This window comes from Peromyscus californicus, unplaced genomic scaffold (assembly GCF_007827085.1).
Source record: "Peromyscus californicus insignis strain IS unplaced genomic scaffold, ASM782708v3 Scaffold_6__1_contigs__length_162567912, whole genome shotgun sequence".
NCBI classification, from domain to species: Eukaryota; Metazoa; Chordata; class Mammalia; order Rodentia; family Cricetidae; genus Peromyscus; species Peromyscus californicus.
The window spans coordinates 43,322,234-43,345,987 of record NW_026294584.1 but is presented as its reverse complement, the minus strand read 5'-3'; the positions used below and the strand labels follow the sequence as shown (position 1 = coordinate 43,345,987).

The window sequence follows — 23,754 nt, the reverse complement described above, 5'->3', positions numbered from 1 at the left end:
ATGTTTACCTTTTAATCACAAATCTGGACTTTCAGAGCAAAGAGAGGATACTCTAAAGGCCTATGCTTTGGAAAGCCCAGCTTCCAGGTTGCACAACATACTTCCTTTGCACCAACAAAGGATCTTAATTTGAAACTTTTTTGTGATAAGTATTAAGATGATGGAATTGCCCTTCTTACCATCTTTTTAAAGGTATCTTAATTATTTAAATGTATGTGTGGTTAGCTTTGTTGTTTCAAAGATTCTCGGCTCCTCAGATTTTGAATCTGTATAGTGTATAATAATTGCTACCTCTTGTGGCTTTCAGATAAGGAACGATGTGCTGAGCTCAAGAAGTCTTTATGCAGTGCCCATGAGAAGTTCTGTTTTTGGCCAGACAGCCCTTCTCCAGGTACGCATTCTAAGGATTTCCATTTCTCCTGGGTCATCACATTTCTAGTAGTGCCGTTTTCTCGTGAAAACCTAGTCTTTGAAGTTGCTTTTGTTCTTCTGTTGATGCTTTTCAAGACCTTGCATTTATTTATCACTAAACTTTCCCAGGTTTGTCCTACCAGCTGTGCGCGCGCGCGTGTGTGTGTGTGTGTGTGTGTGTGTGTGTGTGTGTGTGTGTGTGTGTGTGTGTGTGTAAGTTGTAGGTGATCTTTTGAATCTTCACAAGGGCCATTCAAGGTAGGTAATATAAACTCAGTTGTTTTAGACAAGGAAATTAAGAATTAGATCAGGAGACAGAGGCAGGTGGATTTCTGTGAGTTGGAGACCAGCCTGGTCTACACAGTGTGTTCCAGAGGTCATAACCTGAATTAGAGAGAAGCCATAACTATGATTTACCTGATTCTAAACTCTGCTTTTCCACTGTATTAAACAGCCCCATGTTCTGCCTTGGCTTCCTTTGGAAGGTATACTTAGGTGGAGTTTCTCTGTGTACCAGCAGTCGCTCCCATGTAACCACACAGAGACTTATTATTAATTATAAATACTTGGCCAATAGCTTAGGCTCATTTTTAGCTAGCTCTTGTAACTTAAATTAACCCATTCCTATTCATCTGTGTGCTGTCTTGAGGCTTGTTGACCTCATCTATGAACTTCTCAAGTTGCTTCTTCTGCATCTGGCTCACAACTCCCCAGACTCTGCCCTTCTTCTTCCCAGTGTTCTCTCTGCCCAGAAAATTCTGCCTAGCTGTTGGCCTGTCAGCTTTTTATTAACAATGAGAGCAACATATTTTCACAGTGTGCAGAAGGGTTATTCCACAGCCTTTCCCTCTTTTCTGTCTAAATAAAAAGGAAGGTTTTAACTTTAACATAGTAAAATAACATATAACAAAAACAAATTCAAATAAGAATTACAGTTACAATATCCAGTCCATTTGTATTTGGCAAATTTAGATAATACATTCTATTATTTATCTTATCTTTGTGAGTCTAAAGTTTTATACTTAATTTACCTTTTTATCATAACTAAGGAAAACTTTAAGTCTAATTATTTAGTCTGTAACTCCATCAAAGACCCCAGAAGGGTATAATGTTACCTAATGACAGGGACATCTGGCTTCCTGGAAAGTTACCCAAAGTTCTTCTGTAATGTTGGGGCATACATCTTTGGTCTATAGGCCTAGGATATCTGACAGACATTTTTGAGAAGCAGGGGATTTTGAAGGACTGTCCTATCTTGTCTTGTCAAAGTTTGGCTGTCGCTTTCTTTTGTGTCCTGCTGGTTCAGTCTGGACAGTAAACTGTCAGCAGTTGAGGCAAGGGCAGTTTTTTTGCCCAAATGGCTAGCTTTTGCCATGAAGAAAGCAAACTCTATAGAGTTTATTCATTGCCCATTATCCTCTTTTGAAGCAAATTGGTGCTGTCAGGAGCAGACATGTCTCACTGTCATGAAAAGCCTTAGGTTATTAAACATATTAAATGCCATATTCTGTATGTCTTTGAAATGTTTGAAGACCATCTGTCTATCTAAATATATCTCTATATGACCTTGAAAACATGCCTAACATGACTATTATATGTAGATGTAACCAACCGTCTTATTAAATAAGAAACACAGAGCCAATACAGAGATGAAAGCCAAGAGGTCAGAGCAATAGCTAAGAGCTAAAAACCTTACCCTTCACTGTCGCTGTTGCCCTACCTCTCCGAAAGAGACCTACTTCCTGTGTGTCTGTCTTTTTATAGTGTTTCTGTTCTGCCTTCTCATTGGTTGTAAACCTAACCACATGACCTCCTAATCACTGCCTGTCTGTACAGACCTCCAGGTCTTCTGTGGTTGGTATTGAGATTAAAGGCGTGTGTCTCCATGCTGGCTGTATCCTTGAACACACAGAGATCCGCTTAGCTCTGCCTCCCAAGAGCTGAGATTAAAGGCGTGCACCACCACTGCCCAGCTTCTGCTAAGGCTTGCTATTAGCTCTGACCCCCAGGCAACTTTATTAATTAACATACAAATCACATTTTAGTACAAATAAAATATCACCATAATTATAGATGACTAACTACAAACTTGTAATTTCCAATTATATATTACATTTTAAATGAGATGCATAAGCACAATACCCCAAACAAGAGTAGAAACATACATATAGTATAGCAAAAATAACTTTAAATTTGTATCAATAAATCAAAATCCATACCAGTGTAAAATATTTTGAGATTGTTCTTTGGATTAAAGTAGATTCAATAATCTACCCTTTTTCCTATCATTCCTATATCATACCCCCCTTTTTTCTTTTAGAAAGAACTTTGAATTTAACTCCTCTGTCTAGCTCTTTTTTTTTTTTTTAACTATGACCATTAGCAACTTGTAACCACCCCTCCCAAACAATGATAAACATTCATAGTCCATTGAATAACCAAAACTTATCCATGTCCCATCTCTTGGGAATGTGGTCATCATTATCTAGACTACTTCCTGTTGTTTGTGGGCTCTGGTATCTTTGGGGGAACCTTGAGAAAATCAGGGTAATTGTTAAGACTTGACTGGAGTATTCTCTGAGGCTGGATCATCTCAGCCAACAGCCTTGAAGCTGTTTTAGATGCTGGATCACCTGGGCCATCCATTTTTATTGGTATCTGGTCCCCTTACTCTGAAAATATATAAACTTTTAAAGGTAACATACATATCTGCATTAATACAAGTACAGACTGTGCATTGTACACAAGTCAGCCAAAGATGATTTTTTGTTTTATGTTTGAGCAGGTAAAGTATACATCATGTGTCTTGGAGTTCTTCTAGTTTTATTTCTTTATGAATGTAGTCAGAATTTTCAAGGGGTCTTCCTCAATCAAACCTGATCCATGTCAACCTGGAATGAATCCACAGCCTCTCATTTCCTGTGGAAATAAAAGCATAACCTCTTCCCCAAAGTAACTTATTGTTTGACTTCCATTTTGAAGTCAAGACATTTTTAAAATATGTAGATTGGTTTAATCCAGTGTGTCTTAGCAGCTGTTATTCCTTCATTAACAATCAGAAAATCTAAAGACAACAAAATAACATACATAATCCAGGCTCTCTTTGTGTTTCCCATCTTTATATGGCTTATTATTACTGTTTATTTTACTTTACTCCTTTTTTAAGGTCTTGACTTTATTATTTTTAAACTATTTTTTAATCTATGACTATATATATCTTTTTTCTTTTGTCTCCCAAGCCTATGTATATTTTTAAACACACTGTTACCTATTTACATCTGGATCTGTCTTTACTGAGCATCTGTATTGTTCTTTGATCACATGAGATGAATCTTAAACTGCTGTCAGCTGCAGGCACTGCTCAACGTAGTGTATGACAGCTGGCTCCTTCCCGTGGTTCCCTGAGAGCTTAGCTGTGGAGGTGCTGGTGGGAGCCATGTTTACTGCCCCAGCTCTGGGAAGTTGTTGGGTACACATTGTCACCGAGTAGTGTACTACTTGCTGCTCATAAACCCCATTTAAGTGTTCCGTAGCAGGGTCTTTTAAAAGAGCCATGCCTGTGTTTGTCAATAGCACTGAGCCAAGGAAGCCTCCTCTTAAAGGAGCCATGCTGCTGTTTGTTGCTAGTATTGGGCCTATGCAAGAAAAGGTGGTTATCAGGAAGCTGCATTTGGCTCCGTTTTTTGTGTACTTAGAATCTTTTTTTAAGCTTTGTTAGATCTTATGTGGAAATTCTGACCCCATGTTGGAACGCCATATGTAGGTGGACTTTTCTTTCCCCCCAGCCAGTTCCCAAATAACCACACAGCAACTTATTCTAAATTATAAATGTTCGGCCAATAGCTCAGCTTGTTACTAGCTAACTCTTACATTTTAAATTAACCCATATTTCTTGTCTATGCTCTGCCACATGGCTCGGTACCTTTTCTCAGTACGGGAAGTTCATCTGTCTCTCCCGTGTCTCCTTGAAATTCTAAGATTCTTCCTCCTTCTTCTTCCCAGCATTCTCTTAATCTGGTTCTCCTGCCTAACCTTATCCTGCCTAGCTGTAGGCCAGTCAGCTTCTTTATTAAATCAATCACAGTGACATATATTCACACAGTGTAAAGGAATATTCCACAGCAGGTATATAAGTAGCACTAGCAGTGGCGGTTAACAGGGTTTGGTAACCACAGAACTCCAGCACTTCCAACTGACCATACACCAAATGAAGGTGATACAACCTAAAGCTTTATTACAGTATAGCAGTGTGTAACAACCCTGAAGTAAGAGTAAACTGAAGCCTGCCTCAGCAAGAGTCAAGAGAAACCAGGTCCCGTGTCCTCCCTATAATAAGGACCATGCAGGACAGTCTTTGTTATATCAGACTACTGATATGTATACAGAATACTGCTGAATAAGAGAGCCCAAAATGTACTATCAACTGGGAGTTTTAATAAAACATTATTTGATGGTATATGTGTGTATTCACATATTGAGATCAGAGGATAACTTATGGAAGACTTTTTTCTCCTTCCCCCATATGAAGCCCAGGGATTTAACCCAAGTTTGACTTGGTCGTATGTGCTTTTACCCACTGAACACTCTTACTGGCCCTCAGCTGAGATTTTTTAAGTATTCTCTTGTTCAGCTGACACATCTCTGCTAAGTAAACAGATTCAACAGCAGAGCCCTCTGGTGGAAGATCTCTCCAAGTCCAGGTACAAGCTTCCTCAGTGCTGATCATTCATCTGTGTTGTGGTTACTGGTCTGCGACATCTAGGTATATTGTTCTGTTTTCAGAAGGGAGGGTTCAAGCTGATTCCAAGGTCACTGTGGCTAGGAATATTCCATGACCACCAACAGAAAAGCCAGTCAGAAATGACTAGATTTCTCTCTCCTGAGGACGTCGTTAAAGTGAAAGTGACTTAGCACAGGGATTTTCTGTCTCTGGCCTATTTTCTTTTCTCCTGTGTCGTGTGGCCCAGCTCAGTCCGGTGCAGATGTGAGGTTATCTCTGGTCAGCCACCGAGGCCCTCTGTAGGGTGTGCCTGGACATCTGTTGGTGGTTCCTAGCTCCTGTTACTATATGCTGTTTTCTAGATCCACTCACAACTTGACTCTCCTTGAACTTCTAATTCCTATCTAGAGCTCTTTGATCATGACTCATTTCAACTACCTCCTTAACATTTCTGCTAATATTATAGGTACCTGGCACTCAACAGTACAAAGCTGAACTCTATCCAATACCTAAAAGTTTGCCCTAACCTTCCCATCCAGTTATTTTTACAAGAAATTTGGAAGTCTATTTTATTATCTTTATGTTTTTCTTTTTAAAAAAAAATTACTTAATTATTTACACGTATGGGTATTTTGCCTACATGTATATTTATACACTTTCTACTAGTGTCCTCAGAGGCCATAGGAGGGTGTTGGATCCCCTGGGACTGGAGTTATAAACAGTTGTTCAGTTCCATATGGGTTCTAGCAATCAAACTTGGGTCCTCTGGAAGAGCAGCTGTAAACAGAGGCTTTTTTCTGTCCCGCCTGTCCTGCGGATGCTTGTAAATAATCATTTAGAGGCTTGATATTAATTACAAACCGTTTGGCCTATTGCTCAGGCTTATTACTAACTAGCTCCTACAACTTAGAGTAACCCAATTCTATTAATCTGTGTGTTGCCATGTGGCCATGGTGTTACCGGTCTGCTGGCATCTTGCTCCTTGGGCAGCTAGATGGTGTCTGTCCCTGACTCCACCCTTCTTCTCCCTCTATCTCTGCTTGGATTTCTCGCCTGACTCTTATCCTGCCTTGCCATAGGCCAAAGCAGCTTTATTTATTAACCAATGGGAGTAACACATATTCATAGTGTACAGAAGGACATCCCACATCAAGCAGCCATTGCTCCTAACCACTGAGCCATCTCTCTAGCCCCTTTTTTGTTTGTTTTACCTCAGACCGGGTCTCATGGTGTCACCCTAGCTGGGCTGAAACTTGATATATAGACCAAGCTGGCCTTGAACTCAGTAATCTACCTACAACTGCCTCTCCCTCTGCCTCCCAAGAGCTGTAATTAACGGTGTGTGCCAGGCCAGGGCTGGAGAGATGGCTCAGTGGTTAAGAGCACTGGGTATTCTTAAGGAGGACCTGGGTTTGACTCCTAGCACCCACATGGTGGCTCACAACCATCTGAACTCCAGTTCCAGGAGATCTTTCATCCTCTCTGACTTCCACAAGCACCAGCCATGCATGTGGAGAACATAACAGACATGCAGGCAGAATTCTCACATACATAAAAATAAAACTAAAAACATACTTTTTAAAAAAGATGTATCACCACGCCTGGCCATTGTTTTTCTTCCTTCCTTTCCTTTCTGGCCTTTTGGTTGTTGTTTATTTTGTTTGTTCTCTAAAGATTTATTTTATGTGTATGTGTGCATACATAAAAGTGTGCAGGAGTCCTGGGAAGGCACCACAGGCACCAGATCCCTGAAACTGAAGTTACAGACAACTTTACCATCATGTGGGTGCTGGGAACTGAACCCTGATCATCTGCAAGATCAGTCAGCATTCTTAACTACTTGCCATCTCTCCAGCATACCCATTCTTTATTTGTTTGTTTGTGGTTTTTTATTTTGTTTTGTTTTGGGGGGTGTTTTTGAGATAAGGTCTTATTATGTAGCTCTGGCTATTCTGGAACTCACTATGTAGACCAGGCTGGTCTTAAACTCACGGAGATCCTTCTGCCTCCCAAGTGCTGGGATTAAAGGTGTGCACCTCTAAGCCTGGCTGGGTTTTTTGGTTTGTAGTTCAGGTTGTCCTAGGACTCACTATGTAGGCTGCCTAGAATTTACTATGTAGTCAGGATGACCTTGACTTCTTGGTAATCTCTTCTACAGCCTCCCAAGTGCTGGGATTACAGGAATGAGCCACCATACATAGCTTTAGATGTTTTTCCTTATTACCAACCTTGTCCTTACTCTTCCTCCAAAGATCTCAGATACAGCTTTCAATAATATCATCTGTTAGTTTGGCTTCTTAATATTTAGGTAACTTTTATGTGGAGAAAAGACTATCCATACTTACTTATATGCCAATGCCTAATTTACTGGGCATTCCTAATACATTTAATTTGTTGGGATTTGTTTTAGTTTTTGAATCAGGATCTCATATCACCCAGGCAGGCCTTATACTCAACACACAGCTGAGGATGGCCTTGAACTCCTGATCCTCCTGTCTGTGAGTACTGGGACTGTAGGCATGTGCCACCAGGACCTGGCTAATAATTACAGTTTTTATGGTAATTTTTCTAATATTCATTAATAATAATAAATTAAATCCCTTTAAATATTGTAAATGAGTTACAAATTTACTAGAACTTAATATTTTTTATATATGTGCATTCTTTAAACTGTATACAAATGCATTAACTATAAAGCATATTTAAGCTTATTGTAAAACTTGTTGACACCTTGCTTTTTTTTTTTTTTTCGAGACAGGGTTTCTCTGTGTAGCTTTGCGCCTTTCCTGGAACTCACTTGGTAGCCCAGGCTGGCCTCGAACTCACAGAGATCCGCCTGGCTCTGCCTCCCGAGTGCTGGGATTAAAGGCACGCGCCACCACCGCCCGGCTTTCCTTCTTTTTTTGAGAGAAAGAAAGTCTTGTGTAGCTCCGACTGTCTTTAGATGTGAGCCAGTCCTCCTGCCTCAGTCTCTTGAGCACTCAGAGTACAAGTGTGCACCACTCTGCCTGGCTTGTATTTTCGTTCTTTTCTTTTTAAATTTTTTTATTAATGAAGTTTTGAAATTGTATGTGTATGGGTGTTTTGCCTGCATGCATGTCTGTATCATGTGTGTGCCTGGTGCCTGAAGAGGCAAAAAGAGGGCAGTGGATCCTCTGGAACTGGAGTTACAGACAGTTATGAGTCATCATGTGGGTGCTGGGAACCAAACCCAGGTCCCCTGCAAGAACAAGTGCACGTAACTCCAGAGCCATCTCTCCGGCCCCGTGCCTGGGCACCAGACATCCAAGTCAGGCCCTCAGCTGTCACAGCAGGACTTTACTGCTGCTTGAGCCGTCTGCTTAGTCCACAGGCTTTTATGATAATTTTTGGAGATCATATAACATTTGCTCTTTCCCGTTCTCCCTCCAACCCCTCCCGTGTACACTTCTTGGTGTCTCTCAAATTTATGACCTCTTTCTCTAATTGTTGGTATGTGCGTGTGTGTATGTATTCCTAAAAATATAAATAAAACCTGCTCAGTCTGTATAATGTTACTTTTTAAAAAAAAAAAATTACGTAATTTATGTGCATTGATGTTTTGGCTGCATGTCTGTCTGTGTGAGGATGTCAGATTTTGGAGTTGCAGACAGTTGTGAGCTGCCTTGTGGGTGCTGGGGATTGAACCCAGTCCTCTGGAAGAGCAGCCAGTGCCCTTAACTGCTGGGCCCTCTCTCCAGCCCTGTAATGTTACTTTTATGTGTGTTTTCAGGTCTGGCCATTTGGAATTGGGTAACCAATTCCCTGGGGAAGATGATTTCTCCTGCTCTTAGCTTGGTTGCCTGTACTCCTTTGTGTAGAGTTGAGGCCTCCTGATCTTCCCCTTCCTTGTTAGCATATCTATTGGGTCATCTTTGTTGAGGTCTTGTCTAGGCAGCCATGTTGGTGAGACTTATGGGGGTATCTTCTCTGATTTTTTTTTAACTTATTATTTATTATGTATATATACAGTGTTCTGCCTGCGTATATGCCTGCAGGCCAGAAGAGGGCACCAGATCTCATTACAGGTGGTTGTGAGCCACCATGTGGTTGCTGGGAATTGAACTCAGGACCTCTGGAAGAGCAGCCAGTGCTCTTAACTGTTGAGCCATCTCTCCAGCCCCCTTCTCTGATATTTCTAAGAGACACAACCCCACAGCAAATGTCTGTTCTTCTGTTTCTTGCAGTCTTTCTAGTCCCTCTTTAGGAGAAATCCCTGAGCCTTAGGCGTGGTGTTGTAGATATATCAGTAGGGACTGGGCTCCACATCCTGCGTTTTGATGGATTATGGTTTTCTGATTTGGTCTCTGTTGCAGAGAGAACTCCACTTATCTGTAGGTATTAGAACAAATAGTTAGAATATAGTTAGGGATTGTGGTGGCTTTGTAAAGTGATGGTTGTAGGTTCCCCTCCAAGATCTGTGCACTAGTCCTGGGTACTTGGCTAGGTTTCCTGTTCTGGGCATGATTTCCTTTTTGTTGAGCAGGCCTTAAGTACAATTAGAGAGCTGTTGACCATCGACAACGTATGGGTGCTACTGCTGTACCCTTGGGGTTATGGTGCCATACTGGTCATTGTTGTGGTTCATAGGCATCATAGCTAAGTAGGACTGTTGGTTTCTTCCCTCCTTTGGAATTTGTATGGCTCTTTCTGGAACCATGAAAGCTAGTCCTCAGTGTGGAGGCTTTCAGGTCAGCTCCAGCTTGGGTCTCTGGGTCCTGTGTCTGAAGTGCCTGGTGTCTTCAGCAATAGGAATTTACCTTCTACTTCAACTCACGGTGAGTTATCTGCAATTTGATAATTGTTATAAAATATTGTTTTTTAATTTCTGTCTGGTGATTCCAATCTTCTGCCTCAGGGATTGTTTTGATTCTTCCCTGATTTTTCTAAAAGTAACAATTTTATACGTAAAGAGAAGTACAAAGAGTAGTTCATAATTAAATGCTTCCCACCTGTCACCATCTTCATTAATTAAAAATTTTTAGCCCATCTCCCCCCCCACTCCCCGTAGTGCTGGGAATGGAACCCAAGACCTTGCTTATACAAGGCCAGTGCTCTGCCACTGAGCTACACTCTGAACCCCAGTCTTGTTTTTTCAGTGTTCCTCACAACCTCAACACTCTGCATTGTTTAGAAGTTCAGTCCTGGGGGCTGGAGAGATGGCTCAGTGGTTAAGAGCACTAGCTGATCTTCCAGAGATTCTGAGTTCAGTTCCCAGCCACCTTTAGTGGAATCTGATACCCTCTTTTGGCATAAAGTTGTACACTCATATACATAAAAATAAATTTAAAAAAAAAATTTTTTTAAAGGAGCTCAGTCCTACTTACAGGACTTTGAATATTTCTTTCTCCCCTCCCCAATTTCCTTTTCAGGCAGGTATCAATTGCAGATAGCTTTTTGGTTAGGGTGCCACTTTGTGTCTGCTTCTTGGTCCTGGGATTTTGTCTGGCTTGAACCTGTGCAGATCTCTGTGAGCTCATATGTAAAACAATAGTTTAATATCATCAACTATTCATTTACATTTCTCTAATTGCTCCATTCATGGTCGTTATTTTTCACTCCCATCTAATCTCTCCGTTTATTTTTCCCACAGATAGATTTGGGATGTTGCCACTGGGTGAGCCCGCTGTCCTTGTCAGTGAGTTCCTGGACCGGTTTCAGAGCCTTTGTCATTTAGACCTCCAGCTGCCTTCCCTGAGGCCAGAGGACTTGAAAACTATGGTGAGTTTTTCTTGGCTAGTTTGCAGTGGCCTCCTGTTGCCAGCAGCTTTTATCTGTAAGTTGTCATTTGATTGACAAGAGGATGCAGAGTGTTGGAAAGAAAGGCAGTAGTAAGTGATTTCTGTTTAAACAGTTAGATAGGGATCTTTAAATGGCTTTTCCTCCCCTGGAGACAGAATCTCACTATGTAGCTCTAGTGGGCCTGGAACTTATATAAACCAGGGTGCTCTAGACTCACAAAGATTCATCTACCTCAACTCTACTTCGTAAGTGCTGGGATTAAAGCCTGTGCCCCCACATCCAGCCCTACAAATTCAGTTTTGTCTTGATTTGTTACTTAAACTGCTTATTGCATATCGTTTCCCAGTGCTACAGTGTAATTGGAGGCTTTTCTCTGTACTGCCCCAACCAGCATCCATCTCCAAATGATCACTCAGAGGCTTATATTAATTATAAATGTTTGGCCAATGGCTCAGGCTTATTACTAGCTAGCTCTTACATTTAAATTAACCCGTATTTCTTATCTGTGCTTTGCTACTTGTTACCTCATTTTCTATACATTTTGCTTCCTCGGCGGCTACCTGGTGTCTGCCTGACTCCACAGCTCTCTTCTCCTCCTTAGTTTAGTTGTCCTGCCCATACTTCCTGTCTGACTACCAGCCAGTCAGCTTTACTATTAACAATGAGAGCAACACACATTCATAACGTACAAAGGATATCCCACAGCACGACAGGACAAGAAATTCTCTTCTGGTGACTAGAAATGTAGTACACTCTCTTCTCTGTTGCATTTCACCAGCCCTTGTCTTCTGTGAAGACACCCTGTATTGTAGGCAGTAAAAACTGATCATTTGCTTCAAGTTGACTCTCTGTTAGGGCTTCTATCACCAAGCAGTTGACCTCTGTTTGTTCTTAGAAAAGTCAGCCTGACCTTCACCAAGGCAGCCCCACCCCACCACAACCCCCTATCATAGTACCTTATTATCCACAGGCCAAAAATCAAGGCTGTCAAGTTTGTTCTGTCAAAGGTAAATTCAGTGGTAGGTCAAGACATTAATAGTAATGTTTTTATTATTTGGCTATTATTTAGGTAAAATTTACGATTGATAAGTTGAGAGCCATTTAATACTTAGAATGAAAGCTGCTACCTTTTGCAGTCGGCAATTTAGGTAGCTAAATTCTGTGTGACACCTTAGACCTGCCCTAGAGCATGTCTCCTGTGAAGACGCTATCTCCAAGTCATGGCGTTCCCCAGTCCAGGTGCGTTATTGTGAGTACGTTTTCTTTCTGTGGAGTTGCTTTTTAACCTTGGTTCCTTTGTAGTGCTTGACAGAAGACAAGATCAGTGTTCTGCTGCACCTGCTGGAGGATGAGCTTGATCACCAAACTGAGGACAAGAAAACTACAAGCAAATTGGACTCGGACATGCAAGTCCATGTCACTGCCTGTGTTCTCTCTCTGTGTGGCTGGGCATGTAGGTTAGTGAATGTTGCCTGGGAACATGAATCATGACAGCGGTCACTGTCACTATTTAGAAACCATGTGTTTCCTATGAGAGAACAAAAAGAGAAATTGGGAGGCTGGAGAGAAGGCTCAGCAGATAAGAGCACTGCAGTGCTCTTCCAGAGGTCCTGAGTTCAATTCCCAGCAACTTCAGGTGACTCACAACCATCTCTAGTGGGATTTGATTCCCTCTTCTGATGTGCATGAAGACAGGGCACTCATATACATAAATACTTGAGTAAACAAATCCTAGAAGAGAAAGAGAGTGAATTTGGAGTTGGGGAGGGATAGAGAAGTGGATAAGAATCAGCAGCAAAAACTGAATCAATGCTAAGGTATTCATGGTGTTCATACCTGAGTTTTTTCCTTGGGCAGCCTCCTCCTAGCTAGGAACCTATGTTCCCATAAACAGTGCAGCTCTTTCTAAAAGCAAAGGAACATAGTGTCCTATTTTTAGAAAGGAAGAAAATTAAGTTTAATTGACAAATTGCCAGAGGATACACCATCTGGAGCCCCTAGCCTCCCCCTCCCCCCCCGCTGGCATTCCCGTTCCAGCTTAGTTTGGCACTGACTCTCCCAGGAAGAAGACTGCCAGGACCAGTCTGCTTTACTTTAAACATTTGCTTTTTAGGTTTCTTTTGTGCATGTATGGAATGGCCACACTGTGCATGTGCCATGGCGTGAGTGGAAGGTCAGAGGAAGTCTTTGAGAAGTCAGTTCTCTATTTTTGCCATGTGGGTTCTGGAGATTGAACTCAAGTTGTCAGGCTTGGTGGTAAGCTGCTTTACTTGCTGAGCCATCTTGCTGGCCTTTGATTTACTAAAAAAAAAAAAAAAAAAAAAAAAAAGAGGACCAGGCAGTGGTGGCACTCGCTTTTAATCCCAGCACTTGAAAGTCAGGGGCAGGCGGATCTCTGAGTTCGAGGCCAGCCTGGTCTACAGAGCTAGTTCCAGGACAGCCAGGGCTACCCAGAGAAACCCTGTCTCAAAAAACCAAAAAGAAAAAAAAAATGTTTTTATTTATGTCTATGCGTCTGTGTCTGTGTGAAGTGTATGCCACGTGTGCAAGTGCCTCAAAGACCAGAGGAGGGCTTCAGTGTTACAGGGGGTGCTAGCCGCCCTGTGCGGCTGCTGGGACCCAAACATGTGTCCTTTGAAAGAGCATCAAGTGATTTTAACCTTCGTCTCTCCAGGCCTTCTGCTGCCACCGCTGCTACAGCTGTTTACTTTAATGAGCTTTCTTATCACTGAGTGGGACGGGGGTATGCCTGTCATCACAGCGCTTGGGAGGATTTATCATGAATTTGAGGCCAGCCTGGGCTACAGAGTGAGACTTTATCTCAAACAAACAAAATAAGTAAATAAATGTGCTTTTTTGGGTAGATTAAGGAAAGGGTTTTAAGAGGAACAGGAGTTTATAAAACATACTTCACAATGTCTTTAAACATACCAAGACCCTAAGATCTCTTTGAGAAGGTAATGTGGGAGTTGGTGAATGTCAGGTCCTAAGATCAGAGCTCTAAGAGTTCATGGCTCTCAGTCCACTGGCCCACTGTAGAGACTGTTTGCTGAGATAAAACAGCAATCATGCCGGGCGGTGGTGGCGCACGCCTTTAATCCCAGCACTCGGGAGGCAGAGCCAGGCGGATCTCTGTGAGTTCGAGGCCAGCCTGGACTACCAAGTGAGTTCCAGGAAAGGCGCAAAGCTACACAGAGAAACCCTGTCTCGAAAAACCAAAAAAAAAAAAAACAGCAATCATTACACTTAGTCACATGGAAATGTCATCTTTAGAAATACCCACTTTCTTTTCCGTTCCTTCCTAGTTCTTTGGAACCTACACAGCTTCCCCTGATATCATGTTCCCAGTGTATGAGGAAGGTCGGTCTCTGGGGCTTTCAGCAGATTGAATCTTCCCTGACGGATCTGGAGGCTTCTCGTGGCTTGACTAGCTCTCCCATTCCAGGAGTGGAGGGTCGACCTGAGCACTTCCCTCTGGTGCCTGAATCTCCTAGGCGGATGATGACCCGAAGCCAAGATGCCACAGTTTCTCCCGGCTCCGAGCAGGTATCAGCTTCTTTAGTGTGCTGTCGTAACAGCAGGTTGGAAATTGATGGGAAGCTTCACTTTAAACCCTATCAGAGCTGGGTGGTGGTGGTGGTGCACACCTTTAATCCCAGCACTCGGGAGGCAAAGAAGGCGGATCTCAGTGAGTTGGAGGCCAGCCTGGGCTACAGAGTGAGATACAGGACAGCCAGAGCTACACAGAGAAACCTTATCTCAGGAAAAAAAAGAACCCTATCAGTAAGACTGTCCTATCATGTTTCCCTTCACAGATGGAGAAGCTAAGTTTGTTATAGAAGCTAAGTATAGAAATACAATATTCTTTGAAGAATTTAGTTATGTAGGCAGTTGAAATACTAAATTTATATAGTAAATTCTAAAATACTGGGTTTCACATGCTTCTAGGAGTACTCAGGCTAAAACTATTAACATCATTCATATTCTTCCATTGCCTTTCTTTTTCTACAGTCTGAAAAAAGTCCAGGTCTCATTGTCTCCCGAACCCGGAGCTGGGACTCTTCCAGTCCCGTTGACCGGCCTGAGGCAGAGGCAGCCAGCCCCACCACCAGGAGCCGACCAGTGACCCGGAGCATGGGAACTGGAGATTCTGCTGGCTTGGAAGTTCCCTCCAGCCCTCTCCGGAAAGCCAAGCGAGCTCGCCTCTGCTCTTCTGGCAGCTCGGTGAGTCTGTCTTTGTAGGTAGCCATGATCGCATAAATAGCAGAAGGTGCCTCTGTGCATGGGGAGAAGCAGGCACAGCCCTCCCTGGATTCTGTCCAAAAGTAATTTTCGTGAGTGTAAAGATGGGACAGTTCATAACTTGTAATCCCAGCACTTGAGAGGTGGAGACAGGATCACAAGTGCAGAGGCCATCCTCCACTACTTCTGAGTTCAAGACCAGTGTGTGCTACATGAGACCTTGTCTCAAACAAAAATAGGCTGGAGAGAGCTCAGTGGGTAAAGGTGCTTGCTGCCAGGCCTGATGTGCCTTCTTACACACAGGCACACACAAAACGATGTTTAAAAAGAGGAGGAGGAGGGGGGGGGGACAGTTGGTTGATCAAGAGAGATCGTAACTACTTAGACTAACAGGACAGCAGTGCAGTAGGGCAACAGGTCTGATGAAGGAGACTTTGGATTCTCCCCCGTCCCTACCCAGTCTCATACTGTAACTCAGGCTGCCCTGGAACTCACTGTGTACCTAGGCTGGCCTTGGACTTAGATCATTCCTCTTGTCTCAGTGCTGAGATCATAAGCCTGACCCATCACACCTGGCAGGTAGTTTGTTTTGCTGGGGTTTTTTTGTTTTGTTTTTTGTTTCTTAAGATTTCTTTTATTTATTATGTGTACAGTGTTCTGACTGCAGGCCAGAAGAGGGCACCAGATCTTATTGTAGATGGTTGTGAGCCACCATGTGGTGCTAGGAATTGAACTCAGGACCTCTGGGAGACCAGACAGTGCTCTTAATCTCTGAGCCATCTCTCCAGCCCTTGTTTTTATTTTTTGAGACAGGGTCTCTGTCTAGACCAGGCTGGCCTCAAACTCACAGAGATCCATCTGCCTCTGTCTCCCGAGTGCTGGGATTAAAAGCGTGTGCCACCGCCACCCAGCTTTTTTACAGTTCTTTATATATTCTAGTATACCCTCTGTCTGAAGTCCTTATGTATTCTAGTATACCCTCTGTCTGAAGTCTTTATGTATTCTAGTATACCCTCTGTGTGAAGTCTTTATGTATTCTAGTATATCCTCTGTGTGAAGTCTTTATGTATTCTAGTATACCCTCTGTGTGAAGTCTTTATGTATTCTAGTATACCCTCTGTGTGAAGTCTTTATGTATTCTAGGTATACCCTGTCTGAAGTCCTTATATATTCTAGGTATATTCTAGGTATATACTCACTGTCTGAAGTGTAGCTGAGACAGACTTTCTCCCGTTCTTAGGCTCTCTTCACTCTGATATTTTACTTTGTTCTGCAGAAGCTTTTGATTCGATACAGTTCCATCTATCAGTTCTCTGAATTATTTCCTGGGCTATCACAGTGCTTTTCAGAACATTGTTACCCAAGCTTAAGAAGGTTCAATAAGCCGGGTGGTGGTGGCGCACGCCTTTAAGCCCAGCACTCGGGAGGCAGAGGCAGGTGGATCTCTGTGAGTTTGAGGACAGCCAGGGCTGTTATACAGAGAAACCCTGTCTCAAAAACAAAACAAAAACAAAATAAGGTTGAGTAGCCTAGTGTCGTCACACCTGTAATCCCAGCGCTCCAGAGGCTGAGGATAGGGGCGAGTTCAAGGCCATCCTGAGCTGCACCCTGGCGCCGACCCTATCTCAACAGAAAGGGGCCAGGGTTAGATATCTAAAGAATGAGAGGGAAATGAAAGGAGAGTTTAAAGGGAATACTTGGGAGGCTGAGGCAGTACGGTGACCAGCCTGGGCTACATAGCATGACTTTTATCTCAAACCAACAGAGGTAAGGTAATAATAAAGCCGAGCTAGAAATGCAGGCAGTTGTGTGACTCTGACCTTGAGTGGCTGCAGTGCCTCCCTGACCAGGCCCAGCATCTGTCTAGTAAGACTGTGCCTCTTCTTTGTCCCTCAGGACACCTCTTCCCGAAGCTTCTTTGATCCCACCTCTCAGCATAGAGATTGGTGCCCTTGGGTGAATCTCACACTTGCCAAAGAAACCAGGGAGCATGAGACAACGGAGGAGGAAACCAGTGCCCCAGCAGAGCCAGGCTGGAAGGCAGTGCTGACCATCCTGCTGGCCCACAAGCGTTCTAACCAGCCAGCTGAGATGGACTCCATGGTGAGATGGCCGCTGCCCAACGCGTGCGTGCGTGCGTGCGTGCGTGCGTGCGTGATAGCAGCAGAGGCTGGCCCTGTTGTTAGTGCCTGCCTGCTTCTGCTCTCCTAAGTCAGCTTCAGCTCATTCTGCTTTCAGGAGCACAGAGGTGGTTCAGTCCTTCTGAACTGCTTAGCGTATGGCATTCCATGACTTTCTGGTAAATTCTTTGTTCCTCCAGCTGAAATGACTCCAAGTACGAAAGGAATACAGCCACAGAAATAGACGATGGGCAGCTGCCTCAGCCTCGTGCTCGGCACAGCTGCTTTCTGTCAGTCTCCATCACTTGCATTTGGAGTCTGGCCAGTTAACTGTTTGGAGCTCTGGACCCTGATGCCAAACCATAGTTTTATGTCCCATGTCATCATGTTACTTTGCTCTTACACAGCCCAGGCACGTGCTCTGGACCAGCGCTGGCTCTCACAATCAGGACTGCTGCCATTACAGACCTGAGTAAACGCAAAGCCATCAGAGATATCTGGAAAACCAGAATGAAAGTGACAGGGTGGACATAAAGAAATCCAGGGGACTGGTTTTGTGTTCTTTCCAGGCTCAGTTCCACATTTGCCTCATAGCCTGGCGTAAATGTAACCATTTCTGATGTCTGTGCCTTCCATGGATCAAGTGAAAAAATACTTGCCTGCCATGGTTCCCAGATTCATGGTGGTCAGGTCATAGGGTTTCCACCAGAGGGAGCTAGAATTATACTAAAAGCCCAACAAAGTCTATCATTAGTGCCCACAATAAGTAACTAGAGGAAGGGTTTCCAAAATCTGTCTGTCTATCTTTTTTTGAATTTAAAAATATTTAGGTCAGGGGCCTAGCAAGATGGCTCAGTAAGGGAGCTTGCTGCTAAGCCTGAAGGCCTGAGTTCAATACTCACAAACCTTGTAGTAGGAGAGAACTGACTCCAGGAAGTCCTCCACGTGGCCTACCTTGGTATGCATGCACGTACACACACTAAATAAATAAATGCATAAATACATAAATGGAGTGAAAATTGTTAATGTTTCGGTCAGACATGGCAGTACACACCAGTAATGCCAGCACTCAGTAGGCTTAGGCAGAAAGATCGTAAGTTGGAGGCCAGCCTGACCTATATAGGAGGCCTAATCTCCAAAAAACTACAACAGAGCAGGGATTGGGAATATAAAGTATAGGTAGACAGCCGCTAGACCCACCACTCAAACTGGAAATGTTAACCTGTTTCTGTCCACAAATCCAGGAAACAATGTTTTAGCTGGTTTTTGTTTTGTTTTAGAGATGCTTCTCTATTGCCAGCCATGGTAGCGCACACCTTTAATCCCAGCACTCAGAAGGCAGAGGCAGGCGGATCTCTGTGAGTCAGAGGCCAGCCTGGTCTACAGAGGGAGTTCCAAACTAGGGTGACGTAGTGAGAACTGTCTCGGAAAACAACAAAAGATTCCCACCTGTCACTGTCCTGTTAAATACTAAAAAGAAACCACGAGTTTTGTCATGTGGGGTGCAGGATATAGAGCTAACTCATAATCGGCCCTGGGTTTGGGCCGTTTAAGTTCCTCTTAGGCAGTCTGTCTTTTAGCCTCGCTGCTCTGACTGGAAGGGCCGTAATGGGGCCATAGAAAGAACAAAGAGCTGACACTGTTTTTCCAGCTTAGTTTCAGCTTTGCCAGTAAAGTAAGTAAATTCCTCAGTCCTCTGAGTCCCAGTATGAGCTTCTTTTCTGGAACTTCACTTTATTGAAATGTCAAAAAAAAAAAAAAAAAGACACTTTTTTTGTGGGGGTTTTGTTGTTTAAGATTTATTTTAGCTGGACATGAGCACACCTGTAATTCTAGAACTTGGAGGCAGAGGCAAGCCGATCTCTGAATTCAAGGCCAGTCAGGTCTATGGAGTAATTTCCAGACAGATAGGGATACACAGAGAAATCCTGCCCCCCCCCCCCCAAAAAAAAAATTTGTGTGTATGGATGTGTACCGTATGCCTGGGAATTACAGTGGTTGGGTGCTGGGAATTGAACTCAGGTCCTTGCAAGAGCAACCAGTGCTCTAACCACTGAGCTAGTTCTCCAACCCCATTTCTTGTTTTGTTTTAAAGGTTTATTTTTAACTACACATAGGGCTGGCGCTCTCTCTCTCTCTCTCTCTCTCTCTCTCTCTCTCTCTCTCTCTCTCTCTCTCTCTCTCTGTGTGTGTTGTGCATGTGGGTATGTGCACATAAGTCCTGGAGCTGAAGTTGTCACATCACCTGGTATCTGTGTGGGCTGGGAAGCACCCTTGGGTCCTGGAAGAGCAGTTAAGTGCTCATAACTACTGAGTCATCTCTCCAGCCTCTGTTTTGTTTTACTTTTTTTAGAAAAGGTAAGGAAAAAGTTTCTTTGTTTTTTAAGGCTGGTAAAGGCACCTACCACCAAACCTGATGACCAGAGTTTGGTCCCAGTACCCACAGGGTAGAAGGAGAGAACCAACTTCTGCAGGTTGTCCTCTGACCTCCACACATGTCGTGGCTTGTACATGCTTACACACAAAAATAAGTAAATGTAATTTTTAAAAAATGTAAAGAGGAGCCACGCATGGGGGCACACCTTTTTAAGACTGTTGAAACTCCATGAGTTCAAGGCCAGCCTGGTCTACATAGTAAATTCCAGGACAGCCAAAGCTACATACTGAGGCCCTTTCTTGTGGGGTAGGGGGACACTAAATAAATACATTTAAGGAGGATAAGGAGACAGTGGAAATGGCACATTTCATAAATTGAGGGATATCTTGCTACATATCCTTTGTAGTGTCTCTGAGACGCTTGCCGGATAGAGTGTCTGCTCTTACTGTCAAAGGCTGAGAACTTTTATTGTCTCCCTGTAACCGATTCTCAGAAAATCTCCGAACATCTCGTAAGTATGATCAAGAGGCAATGAGAGGTCTGGAGAGATGGCTCAGAGGTAGGAGCACTGGTTGCTCTTCCAAAGGTCCTGAGTTCAGTTCCCATGACCACATGGTGACTCACTACTGTCTGTAATGAAAACTGTGGTGCCCTCTTCTGGCATGCAGGCACACATGCAGGCAGAACACTGTGTACATAATAAATAAATCTTTAAAAAAAATTTTTATTTAAAAAAAAAAGCAATGAGAGCCTTTCTGTTTTTAGTTCTGTTAACTAAAACATGAAGCTGAGAAAGCCAAGTCCATGTTTAAACTCTTTAGGGGTCATTTTTGTATAATATTATCGGGACCAGCCTTAATATCATACATCCCAGGGGCTCAGGAGAGAGAACCACTAACGGCGAGGACTATTTTCGGGAAATAGAATCTCAGCACACCGAGCTCTATAGTCCACTTGCTTTAATTTCTCTGGCATAACATCCTTTATACACAACTTCAGTTCTGTTCTCATGCCTAGCTCCTTTCTTGCCTGATTTCTCTCTATACTTATCTAAGTTCTATCTTAATTCTCTCGTCTTAATTTTGCCTCATCTAGGTCCTTTTCAGCTTGTTCTTACCCAGCTAGTATTTCCCCCATCTGGCTCTTCCTCATCTTCCATCTCGTTCCTCTAGTCCTCTCTTCTAGCCCTTCAATCTAGTTCTTCCCCATCTCAGTTTGTTCCTCTCAAGTTCTTACCCGTCTAGTTCTTCCATTTTCTATTCTCTTCTCCGTCCTCGTGCCCTGGAATTCCTGGTATGTAAAGCCAGGCTTCCAGGGTCAAACAGAGGGATGATAAGAATCACATAGGGAGCCAATAACCATTAATTATCATTTGCAACCCCAAAGGGAAGTGACTAATGGGGAAATGAATTAACTAAAGGCTAGATTTAGGTAATATCTAAGAAGAGGGCTCTTATGTACTCAACTATAATCTTAAACATGATTAGTAGAAAATGTTAAGAATCTATAAGTTGCTAGGTAAATGGGAGAAAATAAAACTGCCTTCTTTTTTCCTATGGCTCCTATCTGTCCAAGCTATCTGCCGTTTTTCTGCAGGGTAGGGGAGAGTGTGCTCAGTCGCTAGGCAACCTGTGTACAGATAGATGCCTTTGGTGATAGTTAAAGGGAGATCTGGAACCAGAGGTATGGTTTGAGAAAGCAGGAAGTAAAGCTTAATTGGCACATCCGCCAGGCCTTCTCGAAACAGGCAGCCTGGATGCTTAAGTCTGTTCTTAGAGAGTACGGAAGTATCTCTGATAAGGTACTTTCCTCCATCTGGGGATGGACCTGGCCAGATACTGCCAATGGTGATAATTACAGGGAGGCTTGAACTGGGTTTCTGGCTGAGCATAGCTGTCAGCACAGAAAGTTATCTAAATATTCCTAGACGTGGTTAGGAAAGGAGTTAAAGGTCTATAAAGTTAGTAAGGATGTAAGAAAAGGAGGGTCTGAGCTAAGTTGTGTAAAGCTATTACTTAACGTCTACCTGACCTAGGCGGTGTCTCCTTGTGGAATTTATCTTAAATCAGGAGACTTGTTATTACTGTTAGTCCTTGAGAGTGGCCAAGGGAGATATCTGATTCCAGAGAAAGCCTTTCCTGAGACTGTTCTCCAAATACCTGGAATGTGTATGTCCACACTGTTAGCCCTTCTGAGGGAAAAGTCAATTGGGAAAACTATGAAGGCACACATGATTTTCATAACAGAAGACAGCTGATATATAACAAGCCAAGTAACGCCAAAAACTCCTTGGAATTTGGCTTCCTCTGGAGGAATTCCCTGATCCCTCCAGGTAGTGACTTTGCCATAACAAGCTGAGCTCTTATGATCTAGTCCTGCGGCCTGCAGCAGGTCATTCAGTTTTATTTTTCAAACTTTGATGATACAGTTAACCCCAGCTTGGTGCCACATAAATCATTGTTCGTAGGAAATAACTAGGTCCGATTAAACATCCTGAGTAAAGGCCAGTGCAGACCGTGTGCCGCACTCAGGGTGGCACAGGAGTGCTGTTGTCACGAACAGAGATGAGGACAGATGGAGATCCGTAGAGGGACAATACAGACTAGGTGTCGGGAACTCAGAGCGTTAGCAGTGGTCAGGAAGTGGGGCACAGACTCCTTGATTCTGTTTGACTTTAGCTGTGCATTACGTATCTCATGTAACCTAAAATGAGGGTTTTAGTCAATCTTAGATATGCGCTGATCATATCTAAGAAGAAATTTACCAAGGGAGCCCTAACACTAACCCTGTCTTTTTCTCTGTGAAGGGATGTAATTCTGATAATAAGCTTTTTGTCTATCTACAGAGTCTCTCTGAAAAATCAAGGAAAGTGTTCCGAATATTCCGGCAGTGGGAGTCTTTATGCTCATCCTGAAAATGCTCCAGACAGAACTGATGAGGGTGACGTTTAAAAAAATAAGTCTCAATTCTCTTTTTGGTCAGCTGATGCCGCTTTTCTTTGTTCTGGTTTAATTGCAAGTGCAAAGACTTGCCATCTGCATGATGAAGAGGAGACCCATTGCCATGTGGGGATGAGGACGGGGCAAGACACAGCATGCCCGGTTCTGTCAGAGGACTGTGGAGTTTTGAAACCAGCCACAAGACCAGGGATCAGAATACCCATCCCGTAGCTTGGCTGCGGGCACGGTGTCTGAGAGTGTAGTCCAGGAATGTAACAGTGTGTGTTAATAAAGTGTTTGCTAAGATTCTCACTACTAGAAAATTCTTTTCTCCCTCCCTGGCTCCCCAGGGGGAGCTTTCATAGAATTCAACTTTGGTTTATCATTGGGACCTTAGAAAGAACCAATGTAGATATTGCTTAGTTGCACCCCAAGGAGAAAACTCTTGCAATAATAATATTCCATCCATGCTTTGCTTTATTGATATTTCTAAAAAAATAGGACTTCTTTATTGTAGATTATGTCCAGCATAAACTAACCCCTGAATATCACTTACTAGTCTGTATTGAAATTTGTAATTAGGAGTAATGGAGGTATGACTTGATGGTTAAACATGTCTCTGGACAAAAGTTCTGGGTATAATTCCCAGCATGCCCTGACCCCAGATTTCTAATTGTTCCAAACATGTTTTTTTGTATATGATTGTCTACTCTCAAGACTCTAGGAAACACAGTAGTAAGGTAAGCCAACATAGTGACTCACACCTGTTCTCCAGTTACTTGGAGGCAGAGGCAGGAGGATTATTGGGAGATTAAAGCTAGCCTGGACTACAGTGTGAAATCCTGAATGAAGAAGGGGGAAAGGTTAGTGCTTACAGATGGAATTGGAGAGAATTTCAAGGGAAGTACAGTGCTGTGTCCTACATGGCTTGGTCCTGGAAACTTGCCTGGGTCAGTGAGAGAATGAAGAAAAAGTAAACACAGAAAACACAGACATGTGCACAGAAAAGCTGGGGCCCAGGGCGCTGCTCTGCTCTGATGGGGCAGCGCAGCTTGAAAGCCCAGCGTGTTTATCGTGGACAGCGCAGGAAGAGCGGCCAGCCCGGAAGGACTCTGTACAGAGTGGTCTCAGCTTAGAGTCAGCGGGAGAAGGAAGCTTCGGGGGCTGGGTTTGCACATACTGCCA

At 43.3% G+C, this 23,754-nt stretch overlaps 1 protein-coding gene across 1 annotated transcript in view; it reads left to right on the top strand.

Moving 5' to 3' along the window:
- Nucleotides 1–22,881, top strand: part of Zc3hc1 (zinc finger C3HC-type containing 1) — a 32,708-nt gene extending 9,827 nt beyond the window's left edge. Inside the window, exons 4-10 of the mRNA XM_052720749.1 lie at nt 308–391; nt 10,743–10,870; nt 12,194–12,348; nt 14,197–14,437; nt 14,903–15,115; nt 17,030–17,236; nt 22,476–22,881. Of these exons, the coding sequence (XP_052576709.1) occupies nt 308–391; nt 10,743–10,870; nt 12,194–12,348; nt 14,197–14,437; nt 14,903–15,115; nt 17,030–17,236; nt 22,476–22,544 (1,097 nt within the window). The 3' untranslated portion in view covers nt 22,545–22,881. The remainder of the gene's footprint in view (nt 1–307; nt 392–10,742; nt 10,871–12,193; nt 12,349–14,196; nt 14,438–14,902; nt 15,116–17,029; nt 17,237–22,475) is intronic.
- The last annotated feature ends 873 nt before the right edge of the window (nt 22,882–23,754 follow it).